Raw genomic sequence first — 18,335 nt, 5'->3', positions numbered from 1 at the left:
ATTCTAGTGTTCATGTTATACATCAATTTTTTAAAAAGTAACAAAATTCAACTTTGTTGACTACTTTGTTCATTCTTTGAACAAATATTTATTGTTAGGTGGAGTGTTGAAACATTTTAACAAGGATTTGTGATTAACAGATTTTTAATAATAAATAGTCTGATTTATTGATGATAGCTTAGCAAATGATCCCAAAGTACAGAGGTCCATATGAATTCTAAAGTAAAACAGAAATAACACATAGAGATATAGTGAGTATGCAGTCCATGGAATTTTCCAGGTCAGAATACTGGAGTGGGTAGGCTTTCCCTTCTCCAGGGAATCTTCCCAACCCAGGGATCAAACCCAGGTCTCCCTCATTGCAGGCAGATTCTTTACCAGCTGAGTCACAAGCAAAGCCCAATGAGTATATACTCTCTCTCAAGTAAATTTTACAAACAAACTCTGTACAATCTTGAATGTTAGGGCAAATAAATCTAATGTTATTCATGACTTAAGGGAGTCCACTGATTCATACACTTGCTCAGATCTTCCTTGATCTCACTGTTCCTCAGAATATAGATAAGGGGGTTTAACACAGGGGTGAAGATGGTATAAAATGCTGACACAAACTTATCATGGTTAGCTGACCTGTAAGATTTAGGTCTCATGTAGGTAAAAATGGCAGCTCCAAAAAAGAGTCGTACCATGGAGACATGTGAGGAACAAGTGTCAAAAGCCTTCCTGTGGGCTTCATTAGAACATATCTGGAGAACAGCAGCAAGGGTAAGACTATAGGAAATCAAGATGAGAGAAACAGGGCTCAGGAGCATTAACACACAGTACATGTACATGACATACTCAAAGACAGAAGTCACAGACAAGCCAAATGCACAAGGGTGGGAGCCTCCCAAACGAAATGATCAATCTCTCAGACACTGCAAAATGAGAAATTCAGGGTAGCAGCAGCCTGCACAAGCCCATCAGCTGCACCGAGGAACAAAGACCCCAAAACCATACTTAGGCATAACTTCCAACTCATGAGGACTGGGTATCTCAGTGGATGACAGACAGTGACATTGCGATCATAGGACATAGCTGTCAAAAGTAGCACTCACCCCCTCCAAAAGTGAGGAAGAAGAAGATCTGGAACCCATAGCCAGTGGGGGAGATAAACTTCCTGCTGGTCAAATAGTCAACAGCCGTTTTGTGCACAACAGTGAAAATCAGCATCAGGTCCATGAGGGAGAGTTGGCTCAGTAGGAAGTACATGGGCCTGTGGAGTCAGTGGTCCAGGAGATTCAGGAAAAGCATGAGGGCGTTGTGCACTAGGAAGGTGAAAGCAGCTATCAGAACCAACACAAAGAGAAATTGGTGGGCTCCAGTGTGGTTAAAGACCTAGGAGAATGAAATCTGCAGTGATATTCCAGTTTTCCATGATTTCAAACAAGATACTGCAAATGGAGAAATACATGAGGGTTACATATACATGACATGCCAAACTTTATCAAAGCACACTAAAATCCAATAAATTTTCTTGACATCAATTAATCTTAGAAGTTAATTTTACTTTCAAAATAAGATGCCTTATACTCTTACACATAGCAAGTAGAAGAACTGAGTCTGTAGATGGAAACAACTTAATTTGGAATTGTTAGTGCATTTACTTTAACTTTGCCAACTTATAAATTGAAAACAGTAATGGCCTTCTTAGTAGTATTTCCCCCCAGTGTAAACCCATAATGCTAAGTGCAAATCTTCATAACCAGAAAGGACATTTTGTGTAGGAAGTTTTCCCTAGAAATTCACAGAAACACTTTTAATGGATAAAGAAAAAAAAAATTCTTACTTCTTCACTAAAACACAGAGATAAATTAATTTCTCCTTCAATTTCATGAGGATCTAAATCCTCAAAAGCATTTTCATCTCTGATATCCTGGAGCCAAAGCTATTCTAGCTAGTTAAATAAATACAACCATAACTGCAGAAGTAAGGAGGCTAATTCAGTTTCAATGATATGCTGTGATTCAATGAAGTGACCTGACAGGAGTCCTCTTCTTTCATGGTCATTCCCTTTACCCACACTTTTTATATCCATCCCATACTAGTCTGTCAGTCAAGGAGAAAGGCATTGCAAAAGGCTCATTCAATTCTTAATTCCATTGCTTGACCATCATCATTGCACTACCAGCATTCTACTGGATGGTTTTAGCTGGTTGTTTTAAAGTAAGATATTATGGAAATCCCCCTTGTCAAATGCATTTCATATTTTCCAAAACTTCATGATCCAAACACTATCAAATCTATAATAATCAGTCTGAATCACTAATAACTACATGCATTTCCAACTATAACCCTCAGTCTCATTCTTTTGAAACACCTCAAACCCTCCTAACTTATTTATTTGACTTGAGTCTTTCTTGTTTGCCACTATTTTCATTACTTTTGTTGTTGAAGGTTGATAGAAGTTTAACTGTGTTTAAAAATCAATAGGTAATTCAGTAACTATAGGATGTTTGGTAAGTTTCTTAAATTAAGTGTACTGTCAATACAGTGGAATTAAGTATTTTCATATTGCTGTGACTGCATCGTGAATATTAATCTCCACACTCTTCTTCATCATCTCCAGCTGAAACTATTACCAATTAAACAATAATACTCCAATGCTGCTTCTCCTCAGCACTTGGAAATCACTGTTCTACTTTCTATGTCTATAAAAGTGACTACTCTAGAAACATAAGATAAAAGAAATCATACAGCATTTACTTTTATGCTGTTTTTGATTAGTTTATTTCACTTATTATAAAGCCCTCAAAGTTTATCCAAGCTATAACATGAATCAGAATTTCCTTCCATTTTAATGATTGAGCCATATTTCTTTATATGTGCATACTACATTCTATTTATTAATACATTTCATTTATGAACATTTGTGTTGCTGCCACTCCAGGTTTGCATTTAATTATTAATTTAATAGGACTTTTTGTTAATCCAGAGTAATTATTTTTAATTTTGTATAGATACATGTATAAGCATAAAATATTAATTTCTAACCAAAATTTTTGCTTATACCACACATTCTCTTACTATGATATTGCCACTTGTGTTAAGCATTTTATCTATTATGATATCACTAACTCTTAACTTTTCAATGGACATAAATGATATGACTATACATTTTATTTTTGAGTGAGATAAGTATATACAAGCAAGCAGTCATCACAAATATAAATGATTAGTCAGCATGGAACTAAATGTGCCAATTACATGAGTGGTAAGGAATTATATTTCCTAGTATGTGATAGTGTTTTATTATTTGTTGTATTGAAATTTCTATTTTTTCATATTACTTAAGTGAATCTATTTGCCACTATTTAAAATGTTTGTAAACCTATGAAAATAGAATTTTGACTTAAACTGGCTATGGATACAAAGCACAGTGAAATTTTTAAATGAGGAATAATTCATCTTGCAAATAAAATATTTACAATGATATTATGTAGACAATAAAAGCTTACCTCTAACTAGCATAAGAATAGGAATATGTAATACTGTAAAAATAAATATTTTTTTCTTTGGCACTATGGTTTCAGAATGCTAAAGATTTTCTCTATTTCATTCTGACTATATAGTCTTTCATTTATAGTGCAGTAAAGTTGTGATATTTTTACTTTAAATCACAAACTCATCTCTTCACAATGCTACCGGAAGTTACAAATAGAGCCTCTCGTATTTTCTCATAGAGCTATCATAGAATCTTTAAATCTGTCTATAATTTTTTTCTATATTTTCTAATCCTTGCTGTCTTCACTCAACATTGCAATTATAAATTCCTCCCCTCCAGAAAACTGAAAGAATTTATCAATCTATTCTATAAAAAATAAAATGATAACAGCAAAATCATTTATTTGATGAAGTTATTACAAGTGCTTTAACCTAATGACTCTGCCAGCTAACATAAGTTTTAGTTCTTCAGATCGTAGGGTACATAATCAAATGGATTTTATTTGTAAAACTATATAAAGAAAATGATATAACTGTGGCCTTTCTTGAGTTTAAATTTAATAAGCAAAACTAAGACATTTTTAAAGATTAGTATCACTTACACAAGATAAAAATGACAAACTCCAATAGCCTGCACCTGTATCCCCTCTGAGTGGCATCCTCCTAATGTTCCTCTTTGACTGGAGGAAAGTTTTTCTAGTCTTGCAACATCAAACGTGCTCATCACAGTGTCTGCAGCAACCTATTAATGGATGTGGAATTAATAGACCATTAAATTAATGGCCTATTGCCATCTTATATTTGTGTGCTAAGTCCCATTAGTCATGTTCAACTCTGTGACCCCATGGACTGTAGCCTGCCAGGCTCCTCTGTCCATGGGATTCTTCAGGCAAGAATACTGGAGTGGGTTGTCATTCCCTTCTCTAGCGGATCTTCCCAACCCAGGATCGAACCCTTGTCTCTCACGTCTCTTGCATTGGCAAGCAGGTTCTTTACCACTAGGGCCATCTGGGAAACCCAATTCTAAATTTACTATCCTATTAATGTGTCAGAGCTACATAAGCATGACTCTTTGGATAACAAGATGTTTAATTTTCAAGGATTTTAAAAGTCCCCAGTACTTCAATTTATTTTCTTACATGCTTTCATAATGTTATGATTCATTAAAATAAGAATATTATTTACACACAGAAAGCTAAAATGCAAATAAACCTGGAAAGAGATGTCTATTTGAAAATACATTGAATAGACTAATCTGATTCTAGCATTACTTGTTAAGATTTAACAAGGAAAATTTGAAGACTGTGTTACTGAAAGACAAGATTTGGTCAAAATGTGAGGTGAGAGTAGGCCTTCCTACTTGGTAAGATTATCAGGCCACCTGGATACAACCAATTAGCATTTGCTTAACACTGACTGCTGTTTGCCAATTAGGACCAATTAGCTTTCACTTAATACTCACCGCTGTTTGCCAATTAGGAAATTAGGAACGGGGCGGAAACCCCCAGGAAAGTCCCGCACGCGCGAAAGTTTTGACCAATGAAATTGCTTTGCAAACGTGTAACCAATCCCCTTCTCACCCTATAAATTTGTGTAACAGCTTGAGCTCGGGGCTCTCAGACCCGCGCCACTGCGTTGGTTGCGGCAGAGAGTCCTGGCTCAAGTCAGTAATAAACTTCCCTTTCTGCGAGTTGCATTGTCTGGGAGGCCTTCTCTGTTCCCGCTCGGGGATTTGGACATCGGGCATAACATTTGGGGGCTTGTCTGGGATCCCTTTACCGGGGGAAGAGAACACTTCCAGGACAGAGGGGAAGGATAGATAATAGCACCGGTGCTCAGGAAAACTCAGGGGGCCCGAAAACCCAGCGCTGTATTGTCAGCTGTCCGTGTGTTTGTCTTTGGCTCTCCGTGTTTGTGTGTGTGTGCCGGCATTGTCTCAGGCAGGACAGGAAGTCCGGTGTAAATCCGGGGCCCTGCTGTGAAGCAGGAAGGTGTCTGGCACAGGAAGTCCAGTGTAAATCTGGGGCCCTGCTGTGAAGCAGAAGTTATTTGGCACAGGAGAAAGCTTTCTATCTGGTGAGAAAACTCAGGGGGCCCGAAAACTCAGCGCTGTGTTGTCGGCCGACGTTTGTCTGTCCGTGTGTTTGTCTTCGGCTCTCCGTGTTTGTCCGTGTTTGTGTGTGTGCCGGCATTGTCTCTGGTCTCATTCTGCCTTCAACTCCTACTCTCTTGAGGAGTTTCAGTGAACAGGCGAACGGTTGTGGGCGCAATTGATGAGTCCTGGCCAGGGCTACACTCTGGCAGACTCTGAAGGCCCTACAATAAGTGAGCCTCAGTAACTAGAAGCCCGACCAGGTGAAACCCTCCTTTCACTACAATTGTCAGCAGCTGTTGCACCACAGAAGAACGGGAGCGAATTCTGGCAGAGGCACAGAAACGGGTCCCAGGGGCCGACGGGAGGCCAACCACCCAGCCTCATCTCGTGGACGAGGGGTTTCCTCTGTTGCGGCCTAACTGGGATTTTGAGCGAGCGGAAGGTAGGGAGCGTCTCCGAGTGTACCACCAGACTCTGATGGCTGGCCTGCGGGCCGCAGCAAGAAAGCCGACAAATCTGGCAAAGGTAAATTTAGTAAGGCAAGAGCCCACTGAGAGCCCGGCAGCCTTCCTAGAGAGGCTGATGGAAGCTTTCAGGCAATATACACCTGTGGACCCCCAGGCTGAGGAGTCACGTGCTGCAGTTCTGTTAGTGTTTGTGAATCAGGCAGCCCCAGATATTAGGAGGAAATTACAAAAGATAGAGGGATTGGGAGAACAGACAATACAGGATTTACTGAAAGCAGCTGAAAAGGTATTTAATAATAGGGAGACCCCAGAAGAAAGGGAAGAACGAATTCAACGGGAGGAAAGGGAATTAGCTGAGAAGATCAGGAAGGAAGATAGAGAATATAGAACGAAGGAAAACTGGAAGAACCAGAGGGAGCTAGCCCAGATTCTTTTTGCGGGGATAAAAGCCGGAACAGAATTGAGGGAACCTCGAGACCTCTGGACGGGAGAAAAACAGAAACCAAAAAGGCAGGCCCTAAAGAAAGATCAGTGCGCCTACTGCAAAGAACAGGGGCACTGGAAAAACGAGTGCCCTAAGAGGGACCCGAGGAGAGGAACGACCCAGAGAGAGAGAATCTCCCCTGGAACTCGAGTTCTATATGCGGGGGAAGACAGTGACTAGGGGAGTCAAGACTCGGCACCCCTCCCCGAGTCCTGGGTATATATTGGATAATTGCAGTCATGAGGAACTGGAAAATTCTGCTGAAGATTACATGTAGATCTGAGGTGTGGGGACCCTGAAAATCTGGAATGTTTTCCTATTAGCCTGTCAAATGTAGGCTTTGTACCTCTCTATGGTGGAGATCAGACCCAGAAAGTTACTTGCCACCCAGAGGTCCTTCTGCTACACAAATAGCCGGCAAGAGGTCACCTGTTTGGGGTATAAGATCAGGCAGGGGCAAAGGTGGCTAACCCAGGCCATGAAGGATACCAGAGCCCAAGACCCCCCCCCCCCCCCCCCACCCCGCGCCAGGTGAGAGAGTTTCTGGGGACTGTTGGATATTGCAGACAGTGGATCATGGGGTTTGCTGAGAAGGCCCGGCCAAACTGGACTTGGACACTCAGACAGGCCCTACTAGAAGCCCCAGCCCTTGCCCTGCCTAACCCAAATAAGCCATTCCAGCTGTTTGTAGCTCCATGATTGCAGTGAGATACTGGCTGTGACCCTGGCAGCATGAAAAGAAAGCTGGAGCCGCCACGGTAGAAATATGGCTCTGCGAAGTTTTATGGACTGTATGGCTTTGGTGGGGTAAATGCTGTATGCAGGTGGACCCACAGAAGTACAAGGGCATTCTCAAAGAGGATGGTTTCCGTGGTTTGGCCAAAGGATGGGCCCCGACCCTCATTGGCTACTCCCTGCAGGGGCTCTACAAGTTTGGCTTTTATGAAGTACATGCTTGGAGAGGAGAATGCCTATCTGTGGCACACATCACTGTATTTGGCTGCCTCTGCCAGTGCTGAATTCTTTGCTGACAATTAACTTGGACCCGCCTCCCACAGGGGTTCAAGAACTCCCCTAATGAGGCTCTCAGTGAGGCTATGGAAGCTGCTAAGGTTCGAATTCAAACCCAACCAGGTTATGCTAACACTCTGAGGGATGCAGCTCCCAAAATGTATAAGGAAGAAGGCTTAAAGGTGTTCTACAAGGGGGTTGCTCCTCTTTGGATGAGACAGATACCATACACCATGATGAAGTTTGCCTGCTTTGAACGTACTGTTGAAGCATTGTACAAGTTTGTGGTTCCCAAGGCCCGAAGTGAATGTTCAAAGCCAGAGCAGCTGGTTGTCACATTTGTGGCAGGTTACATAGCTGGAGTCTTCTGTGCCATTGTTTCCCACCCTGCCGATTCCGTGGTGTCTGTGTTGAATAAAGAGAAGGGTAGCAGTGCCTCTCAGGTCCTCAAGAGACTTGGATTTAGAGGTGTATGGAAGGGACTGTTTGCCCGTATCATCATGATCGGCACTCTGACTGCACTACAGTGGTTTATCTATGATTCTGTGAAGGTCTACTTCAGGCTCCCTCGCCCTCCTCCCCCTGAGATGCCAGAGTCTCTGAAGAAGAAGCTTGGGTACACTCAGTAGATAAATGAAAGCAAATATGGACTGAATCTGCATGTTGATCAGTGTTTGAGGAAAATGCAACTGGACGAGAGATAATCCAGGCTTGCAAAGCGTGCCAGCTGATGAGGACAGGCAAAAAGCAGCACACGGGAATGAGGTACTGAGGGGAAGAGCCAGGGCAACACTGGGAGATAGATTTCACTGAGGTAAGGCCAGGCAAGTACGGGTATCGCTATATGTTGGTTCTGGTAGATACCTTCTCGGGGTGAGTGGAAGCCTTCCCCGCTAAGGGAGATCTTAGAGGAGATAGTGCCTAGGTACGGGCTGCCAGTGACTATGGACTCTGATATCGGACCTACCTTTGAGAGCCAGATTGTACAAGGGCTGGCCCAAGTTCTGGGGATGAAATGGAAATTACATTGTGAATATAATCCCCAGAGCTCAGGACAGGTTGAAAGAACAAAGTTGGCAATAGAGACTGGCGGGGACTGGGTGACCCTCCCTCCCTTCGCACTCTTTTGGGCGCGTAACACCCGTTATAAGAGATTCTGTATGGAAGACCCCCTCCTGTATGTATTAGAACCTAGATGGAAAGGCCCTTATGTCGTTCTCCTTACCACTCCTAATGCTGTTAAGGTCGACGGGATTGGACCCTGGGTTCACTGCAATCACGTGCAGCAAGCCACACCGGAAGAACAGGAGCAGAATGGAAGGCGAGTCCTCACCCGTCAAGTCCTTTGACTCATCTGCCGGGAGGTCTCCTAATTCTCCTGCTGATTATTGCAGGAGCTGAAGCTGGGCAACCTCTTGTGATGGGCCCCGGGAATGGGACGTAGGAAACAGATTTGGTAGCCCCGAGTGTGGCACAATCCGCAGGGCCAAGTACCTCAGATATGGGGGCAATTTAACCAAGCTTCACTATCTCTGCAAGGCCAAGGGCTTTCCTCCCTATGAGCCGCTGTAGATGCAATCAGTCACTTAGAGAAGTCTTTGACTTCCTTGTCTGAGGTGGTAGAATCTATGGCAAAAGTGAGAGAGGGACTGGCACAACGAAAGAGAGAACGGGAAGCCCAGCAGAGATGGTTTGAGTCTTGGTTTCAACACTCCCCCTGGCTGACTACCCTTAATTTCCACCCTCCTGGGTCCACTTATAGTGTCAGTGGCCCAAGAAAAAAAGAAGATTCCTCTACTTGAACAACAGACAGGGGGGAATGTGAGGCGACAGTAGGCCTTCCTACTTGGCAAGATTATCAGGCCACCTGGATACAACCAATTAGCTTTCGCTTAACACTGACCGCTGTTTGCCAATTAGGACCAATTAGCTTTCACTTAGTACTCACCGCTGTTTGCCAGTTAGGAAATTAGGAACGGGACGGAAACCCTCAGGAAAGTCCCGCACGCGCGAAAGTTTTGACCAATGAAATTGCTTTGCAAACGTGTAACCAATCCGCTTCTCACCCTATAAATTTGTGTAACAGCTTGAGCTCAGGGCTCTCTGACCCGCACCACTGTGTTGGTTGCGGCAGAGAGTCCTGGCTCGAGTCAGTAATAAACTTCCCTTTCTGCGAGTTGCATTGTCTTGGAGGCCTTCTCTGTTCCCGCTCGGGGATTCGGACATCGCGCATAACAAAAATCAATAATTAAATTGATGAAGTGTATGACATAGTTCAACTACCTTTTTTTTCTTTTTGAACTTAATTTGATAAAATAACTGTGTATTATGTTTCATTTAGTATGCATCCATATAACATAACTATACATAATTTTGTACCTGCATGCTTGTGTCTATGTAATAAAATGCATTACAATAGCAAGAATAGTTATAGTAGATTACATTTTTGTGTCAAGCAATATGCAATTTGATTCTATCTGGGATAATTTTTATAATTTTATTATTGGTTTACTTTACATTTTCAGAGTGTGGGATAATTATGTTTTGGGTTCATTTTCATTGTGTTGTCTAAAAGTAAATACAAGGATCACCTTCCACAAATGAAAGTATATATATATATTTCTCATGAAATAGTTAGTGGGAGAAGCTGCCTCTATTAAAAAAAAAAAAAAAGCATAAGATATTGTAAATTGTTTAATCCAGGTGAGCAGTAATAATTGTTATTTTGTTTGCTTTAAGAAGGGAGCACAACCTAGATTTTCATTATAATTCTACCTTTGAATGTTGAATCTTATCAAAGTGTCCAATCTTACTCTGATTTAGACCATAATTGACCTCCTGAATGAAACCTTGCCTTTAAAGTCACACCATATTATTTCCTTGTGCTTCACTGGTAGCTCAGCTGATAAAGAATCCACCTGCAATGCAGGACATCACGGTTCGATTCCTGGGTTGGGAAGATCCCCTGCTGAAAGAATAGGCTATCCACTCCAGTATTCTTGGGCTTCCCTGGTGACTCAGACCTGGGTTCAATCCCTGGGTTGGAAAGAGCCTGGAGGAGGGCATGGCAACCCACTCCAGTATTCTTGCCTAGAGTAGTCCATGAACAGAGAAACCTGGCAGGCTACAGTCCATAGGGTCACAAAGAGTTGGACATGACTGAATGGCTTTCACTTTCAGTTTCATATTATTTCCTTTGCAAAACCTCAGACTTCTACCTAAGCAAAAGTAGTACAACCTGGACAGGTAGTATATCAGGTTTCAAGTGAGACATTTGGCAAGAAAATAACAATCATTCTCAATAAAATGTATACTTTCTGTTTTGAATATTGTTTCATGTTGGTCACAGATTTGTCAAAGCATGACTACTGGAAAAACCATAGCTTTGACTAGACAGGCCTTTCTTGGCAACATATAATTTTGTGATATGCAACATGTAATTTTGTGATTGCAGCATATAATTTGAATTATGACTCATAACATTGTGCCAGAACATATCAGATGTCTAAAATATCATATAATTCTTGAATATATACCATATATATATATATATATGCAGAGTCAAGAACTTAAACCTGAGCGAATAGGAAGTAAGGGAAATAAATTCTACTCTTCTGTTTCCCTCTCCTCTCCTAGGATTAAAGGGACACACTTGACAATTCAGGGAACATAGACAAAGTGCAATATGACCTGTATTCCAGAAGTAGGAAACACAATTACTAATAAACATCATTAACCAATTGTTTCTCTTCTCTTGTTAACAAGTGTCTTGTTCCATTAACTTTCTTCACAAAACAAGTTCATTCACTTTCCAAAGGAGACAAGTAAAAATTTCATTCAGTCAAGGGTGATGAGCAGTTACTCATGGATCCAGAAATGTTCTCATATCTGATGACCTGTGAAATACATATCATCTGAATATCCAACATATTTGGTGAATCAAAGTCCTGAATATAGCAATAAACACTCCAAAAAGGAGAAAGACAGTGAGAGAAACATAGCAATATGTTCTCAGACATTCTCAATTTTTACCGGGCAGCCATTTAATTTTTAATTATAATATGGATGAAGAAAATTAATAATTTTTGTAGTTTTCTAATTTTTATTGACACTGGAACATTCCCCTGAAATATTCTTCATTTTTAAAAATCCATATTGCCTTGTCTGACTTGATATTTGTTGAAAAAAAAATCTTATTTTGACAAATTGATTTTCTCAGCCAACAGTCTTTAATGTGTTTGAAGTCTGTGTGTGATTTATTATTGCTTTATAAATATTCTCTGCATTCTGCTGATTTCCACGTGAAGAATGAACTTCACTGTCATATATGCATATGTATTAGTTATATGTATACACACACACACACACACACACACACGTGTGTGTGTCTATATGTATACTGGCTTGGCCAAGCTATATTTTGTTTTCCCTAATGCCATGTGTTTGAACATCAATTCCACACCAAGATCTTTATAGATACCATGTGTTTTTTCCCATTTCTCTGTTACTTCTTTTAATACTATGAGAAGTAAATGCTTGAGCATATTGTCTATTTTAACACCTTAAGTTGTTTGTGCCTGATTTCCTAATTTATAAAGCCAGAGGTTCCTGGGACTCAGTTCAGTTCATTTCAGTTGCTCAATCATGTCTGACTCTTTGCATCCCTGTGGACTGCAGCACGCCAAGCTTCCCTGTCCATAACCAACTCCTGGAGATTACTCAAACTCATGTCCATCCAGTCAGTTATGCCATCTAACCACCTCATCCTTTGTCATCCCCTTCTCCTCCCTCCTTCAATATTTCCCAGCATCAGAGTCTTTTCCAATGAGTCAGTTCTTCACATCAGGTGGCCAAAGTATTGGAATTTCAGCTTCAGCATCAGTCCTTCCAATGAATATTCAGGACTGATTTCCTTCAGGATAGACTGGTTGGATCTCCTTGTAGTCCAAGGGACTCTCGAGAGTCTTCTCCAACACCACAGTTCAAAAGGATCAATTCTTCAGCACTCAATTTTCTTTATAGTCCAACTCGCACATCCATACATGAGTACTGGAAAAACCATAGCTTTGACTAGACAGACCTTTGTTGGCAACATATAATTTTGTGATATACAACATACAATTTTGTGATTGCAACATAAACTTTTAATTATGACTGATAACATTGTGCCAGAACATATCAGATGTTTAAAATATCATATCATATAACTTCTTGAATATGTCCATATATATGGTATACATTATATACTATTATATGCATATATATATATACAAATTAAACATAAACAATGCAAACAAGTCTTAGTATTATTTCTTATTTGGCAATTCTTTTCATGCAATTTAACGTATCAGCCTAATTAGTCTAACTTTTCTATTTTTCTAAGGTGAGAGATTTTTTTTTCTTTTTTTTTTTCAATTTTATATGAGATTAATGAAAAATACCGAAGTTAATTTGCATTCCAGAACTTTGCTTGGTATTTGAGTTTGAGAAATTGGTCAAGAATTGTTAAAAGGTTTTAAAACACTTGGTCAAGTAGAATTATAGGTCACTGTGAAAAAAAACTTACCTCTCATTTTAATCATAGTGAAAATTAAAGATTTTGTAGGCAAAAATACTGTTAAATATTTGTTTTTAAGAAAACATATCTCTTTCAACAAAGAAGACTGAGGTTTTTTTTTTTTTAATTACTCAAGGACCTACTAAGGACAACATAGGAAATTAATTTGATATAATGCTAAATCCTGATTTTCTAGGCAGTTACTTAAAAAGTAAATAAAATTCTTTCCAGTTTCTTTTAAGGGCAGAACAAAATATATTGTGTCAGGACAAAAAATAGATTGATGTCTCCTGATTCCTATTACTCACTACCTGAAATGGTAAGGAGTATGGAATGCCCATGCTTGCTTGCTTCCACATTTCCTTAGGATATTTTCAATGATAAAAACTGACACTCCCATCATTTTGTTGCTTTTACACGATTCCATCCCCTTTGTATTTGTTCAATCTACATTTCTCAAAGCATAGAGCATGTGTACTTAATTGGCTCTCATATTTATATAATAACCTTGCTTACTTATTGCTCTGTTGCCATCTTGAAGTTCTTAATTTTATCGCTGAGTACACACGTGAGCAGAGGATCTATGCTGAGTGGCGGCATTAGCATGCAGCTTCCGTCCAGCAGCAGGACTTGTACACAGAAGGGCAAGCAACATGGACATGAGGCAGTATGCCTGGCCTCCCCATGTCCACACATGCATTAGTGTTCAGGGCACTACAGGACCCCAGGGGAGTGGCTGGGTGGAGCTTGAACCCAGATTGGTGGTAGTGGTGAGAGCAGCAAATACAGATACAACAACAATGGTGATAGGCCACTGCCTAGAATGGTGAGTAGGCCACTGCCTAGGAGAGAGGAGATTTGCTTGGCAGGAGAAATGGCTCTTAGGGAAATGGGGACTGATTTAGCTTTCCATTCAGTGTTAATCCCTGTGTCATCTACTAAATTCTTAATAATCTCACTCAAATGTCAGAACAGGAAATGATAGGCTTAGGGAGTAAACTTTTCCAATAAATACTTATAAAAGTGTACAAATGATCATTACTAAAGAGCATATCATGGAATTATTATCAAAGTATAAAATATATGGTTTTAAAAACTTGAAATATTGTAACACAGATATCCACAGGCTTATAAATAATATTTAAAGTTTATTTAAAGATTTAAAATTAATTTGAAAGATCAGGGATGGAAAAGAATACCAGTTTCATGTAAACTTTCAGAAAACAATTATTAAAACTTTTTTAAAATTAATTTTCTTTATACTTGAATACTTAGTGATAAAATGAGTGAGCAGATAATTGAAACATCATTGTTATACAAAGTCAACTAATTATGAGAAATTGAAGATGAATCATTAAAAAGCCATTGACTAAATTTATATTTAAAGTTAAATTTACACATGCATAAAAATAGATTTGCATTAATTGATGGCTTGAAGCTAATTCATAAGATAAATACTTTTAGAAAGCATTTCTTCTCCTTGTGAATCATCAGATATGTGCGTACTAGAATTTGTAGTTAATATAATTTATCAAAAATTCAGCCCAATATTCTCCTGAACTATGAGGACTCCTAATAGCTCCAGTAACATAAGCAGAAAGAAACTTTTAAAATATAAATATTAAAAACCATCAAAAATTCATTGAAAACATTTATCACCAGATGCTGAAAACACTTTACAATTTTTAAAACTTTAAATTTGGTGAAAAGAAAGTTGAAAGGATTGATGCTATATGTATATCGTTTTGACACACAATGTTTTTGGAAAGTGTAATTTCATTTCACACCTAATGAATTAATTTTGAATAAAAAAGCTATATTTGAGCAGCAATAATCAAACATTTTTTTTTTCTGATTTTTGAGCAAAAGTCCTCATATGTTCATTTTGGGCTTTGCCCTGCATATTATGTAGAATACGAACATTTCCTTCTTTGACACATGTGAGAAGTTAAGAGCATTTCTTCATTGATCACTGATGGATAACAATTTATGTAGGAAATTTACTTGAACTGATGAATTTTTGTTGATACAGCACTGAGTCCTGTTTAAGAAAGTGATTGTCATCTTATGAATGAATAAAATTGGTTTACAAAATTAATTTTCCCAGTAAAGCTATGGAATGTAGTGAGTAGAGAATAAAATCTCATTTGAGAGGAGTTATCTAATACAAGAGTTGTAGTGGCAACTTAGCAGGTAAACTGAATGGTTTGAGAGCAGTAGCTGTTTGCATGAATTTCCCCTACAGTTCTAATTTCCACTAATGAGACTAAATGTTGACCCACCTGTATAATTATCTTAGCAATTTACTTGATTTCTTGCAGCATTTTTAAGGCCTATTGTTGATTTCCAGATACACCTGATATGGAGGATGCACCACTTTAAAATTAACTTAAGCTTCTCATTTTTCATTCAGAGTGGTTTAAGGACTTCAGAATTCCTGATGAAGTCTCAGCTAAATCTCTCACAGGAAGTTTCCCAATAGTAAAATTAAGAAAAAATGTTACTAGTAATTATGGTTATACTATGAGAAGAACAAAAGTATTCTGTCTTTTAATTGTATCTGGACATTCAGAAAATATGTTTCAGACCTATTGAAAAGTGTATTGAAAACAGTAGAACTATTATGGTGAATGATATTCTGTTATTCAGTTAATTTACATGTCCACTACTAAATGACAGAGAATCTCTCTAGTTGACAGCTTATCAACAAAATATAAATGCATTTGAAATTGATAAAAAAAAAGAAAAAATAGGAATGAGATTTTTAAGGATATGAGTTATTTTATTCTCCTCTCAGTTCAGTTCAGTTGCTCAGTTCTGTCTGACTTGTTGCAGCCTCATGAACTGCAGCACACCAGGCTTCCCTGTCCATCACCAATTCCAGGAGATTACTCAAACTCATGTCCATTGAGTCGGTGATGCCATCCAACCATCTCATCCTCTGCCATCCCCTCCTCCTTCCTCCTTCAATATTTCCCAGCATCAGAGTCTTTTCCAATGAGTCAGTTCCTCTCATCAGGTGGTCAAAGTATTGGAGTTTCACCTTCAGCATCAATACTTCCAATGAATATTTGGGACCAATTTCCTTTAGGACAGACTGGTTGGATCTCCTTGCAGTCCAAGGGACTCTCAAGAGTGTTCTCCAGCACCACAATTCAAAGGCATCAGTTCTTCAGTGCTCAGTTTCCTTTATAGTCCAACTCTCACATCCATACATGACTACTGGAAAAAATCATAGCTTTGACTAGACAGACCTTTGTTGGCAAAGTAATGTCTCTGCTTTTTAATATACTGTCTAGGTTGGTAATAGCTGTTCTTCCAAGGAGCAAGTGTCTTTTAATTTTATGGCTGCAGTTACCATCTGCAGTGATTTTGGAACCCAGAAAAATAAAGTCTGTCACTGTTTCCATTGTTTCCCCATCTATTTGCCATGGGGTGATGGAACTGGATGCCATGATCTTAGTTTTCTGAATGCTGTGTTTTAAGTCAATTTTTTCACTCTTCTTTCTCACTTTCAGCAAGAGGCTCTTTAGTTCTTCTTAGCTTTCTTCCATAAGGGTGGTGGTATCTGCGTATCTGAGATTAGTGATATTTCTCCTGGCAATCCTGATTTCACCTTGTGTTTCATCCAGCCTGGCATTTCTCATTATGTACTCTGCATAGAAGTTAAATAAGCAGGGTGACAATATACAGCCTTGACATACTCCTTTCCTGATTTGGAACCAATCTGTTGTTCCATGTCCAGTTCTAACTGTTTCTTCTTGACCTGCAAACATTTCTCAGGAGGCAGGTAACATGACCTGGTATCCCTGTCTCTTGAAGACTTTTCCACAGTTTGTTGTGATCCACACTGTCAATATGTGGATCCTTTAGTTTTACTCTTTTCACTTAATAAAAATAATATTTTAATGACTATACAATTATAAATTGATTTATATCCAACTCCTGGTATTCATGCAAAAATATTGTCTACATTTTCACAGGGGAAATTCTCTGAGTTACTCTTCTCAGGGCCCCCATCACCTCCTTGTTTCTCAAGCTGTATATAATAGGATTGAGCATTGGTGTGAGGATGGTGTAAAAGACAGCCAGAACCTTGTCCTCTGTTGGAGTATGCAGAAATCTTGAGCATAGATATGTGTAAGCAAAGGGACCATAGTAGAAAGAAACCACAGTGAGGTGGGTGCTGCAGGTTGAACAGGCCTTCTTCTTCCCTTCTGCTGAATTCATGTGATAGACAGCAAGGAGAACATGGCCATAGGAAAATGCAATACCAATGAAGGGCAACAAAAGAAAAAGTGTGGTGCTCAGAAACACTGTGTATTCATAGACCGTTGTATCAGTACAGGCTATTGTCAACATGACTGTGACATCACAGAAGAAATGATTGATGGACCTGGATTGGCAATAAGGGATGGAGAGAATATATGTGGTGTGGGCACAGGAGTTGATAGAGCCCATTATCCAAGATCCTGTTATCATCAACATACACACTCTTTTGCTGATTCTGATGGGATAGTGAAGAGGAAAGCAAATGGCCACATAACGATCATAAGCCATACAGGCCAAGAGCAATCCTTCTGCACCTGCCATAGTCAAGAAGAAGAAGCTCTGAATCCCACACCCAATGATGGAGATAGACTTGTTTGCAAACAGAAAATCATAGGCCATTTTGGGAACAGTAGTAGAGATGTAGTTCAGGTCCATGAGGGAGAGCTGGCTAAGTAGAATATACATGGGCGTGTGAAGACGGATATCCATAAAGATGAGAAGAATCATGGAAAGGTTACCAACTAGAGCCATTAAGAAAATTAAAGCAATGAGAATGAAAAGGAACAGACCAATTCTTGATGAAGGAAACAATCCCAGTAACATGAAATCAGTTGCTGTTTGATTGTAATTTTCCATGAATCATTCATGTAATTTTTCCTAAAGGCAGACACAAGAGTGTATGATTCAAGTTTAAAACAATAAGATATGTTTATAGTACTATTTTAGTCAGGCTGAATATTGTTTAAAGTTTTATACCTCTGTAATAAAAAACTGGAAATATCTATATTGGAAAAACACACTTTTTTTATAAGCTAGAGATTTATGTGTGAAGATGCATATACTTTTTGACAAAGTGTTTTCAAGGAGATCTTTCAAGTTAAAAAAAGGTATTTATTGACACCATTAGAATAGGCATATTATACTGTGCAAACATAGGTAGTATCAAAATCAGATGTTGCATTCAAT

The 18,335-nt window shown here is 39.1% G+C and overlaps 2 protein-coding genes and 1 pseudogene across 2 annotated transcripts; 1 reads left to right on the top strand and 2 right to left on the bottom strand.

Moving 5' to 3' along the window:
• Window positions 1-482: 482 nt before the first annotated feature.
• Window positions 483-1,417, bottom strand: LOC133062851 (olfactory receptor 2T12-like; annotated as a pseudogene).
• Window positions 1,418-7,626: 6,209 nt separating this feature from the next.
• On the top strand, window positions 7,627-8,222 carry LOC133062850 (solute carrier family 25 member 3-like). The gene has a single exon (XM_061152213.1). The coding sequence runs from the start codon at window positions 7,627-7,629 to the stop codon at window positions 8,167-8,169; it is 543 nt and encodes a 180-aa protein (XP_061008196.1). The 3' UTR covers window positions 8,170-8,222.
• An 8,844-nt stretch (window positions 8,223-17,066) lies between these two features.
• LOC133061355 (olfactory receptor 2L2-like) lies at window positions 17,067-18,005 on the bottom strand. The gene has a single exon (XM_061149364.1). The coding sequence runs from the start codon at window positions 18,003-18,005 to the stop codon at window positions 17,067-17,069; it is 939 nt and encodes a 312-aa protein (XP_061005347.1).
• Between the last annotated feature and the right edge of the window lie 330 nt (window positions 18,006-18,335).

The sequence above is a fragment of the Dama dama genome, chromosome 9, assembly GCF_033118175.1.
Source record: "Dama dama isolate Ldn47 chromosome 9, ASM3311817v1, whole genome shotgun sequence".
Taxonomy (NCBI): Eukaryota; Metazoa; Chordata; class Mammalia; order Artiodactyla; family Cervidae; genus Dama; species Dama dama.
This window is presented reverse-complemented; position numbering and strand designations above follow the sequence as displayed.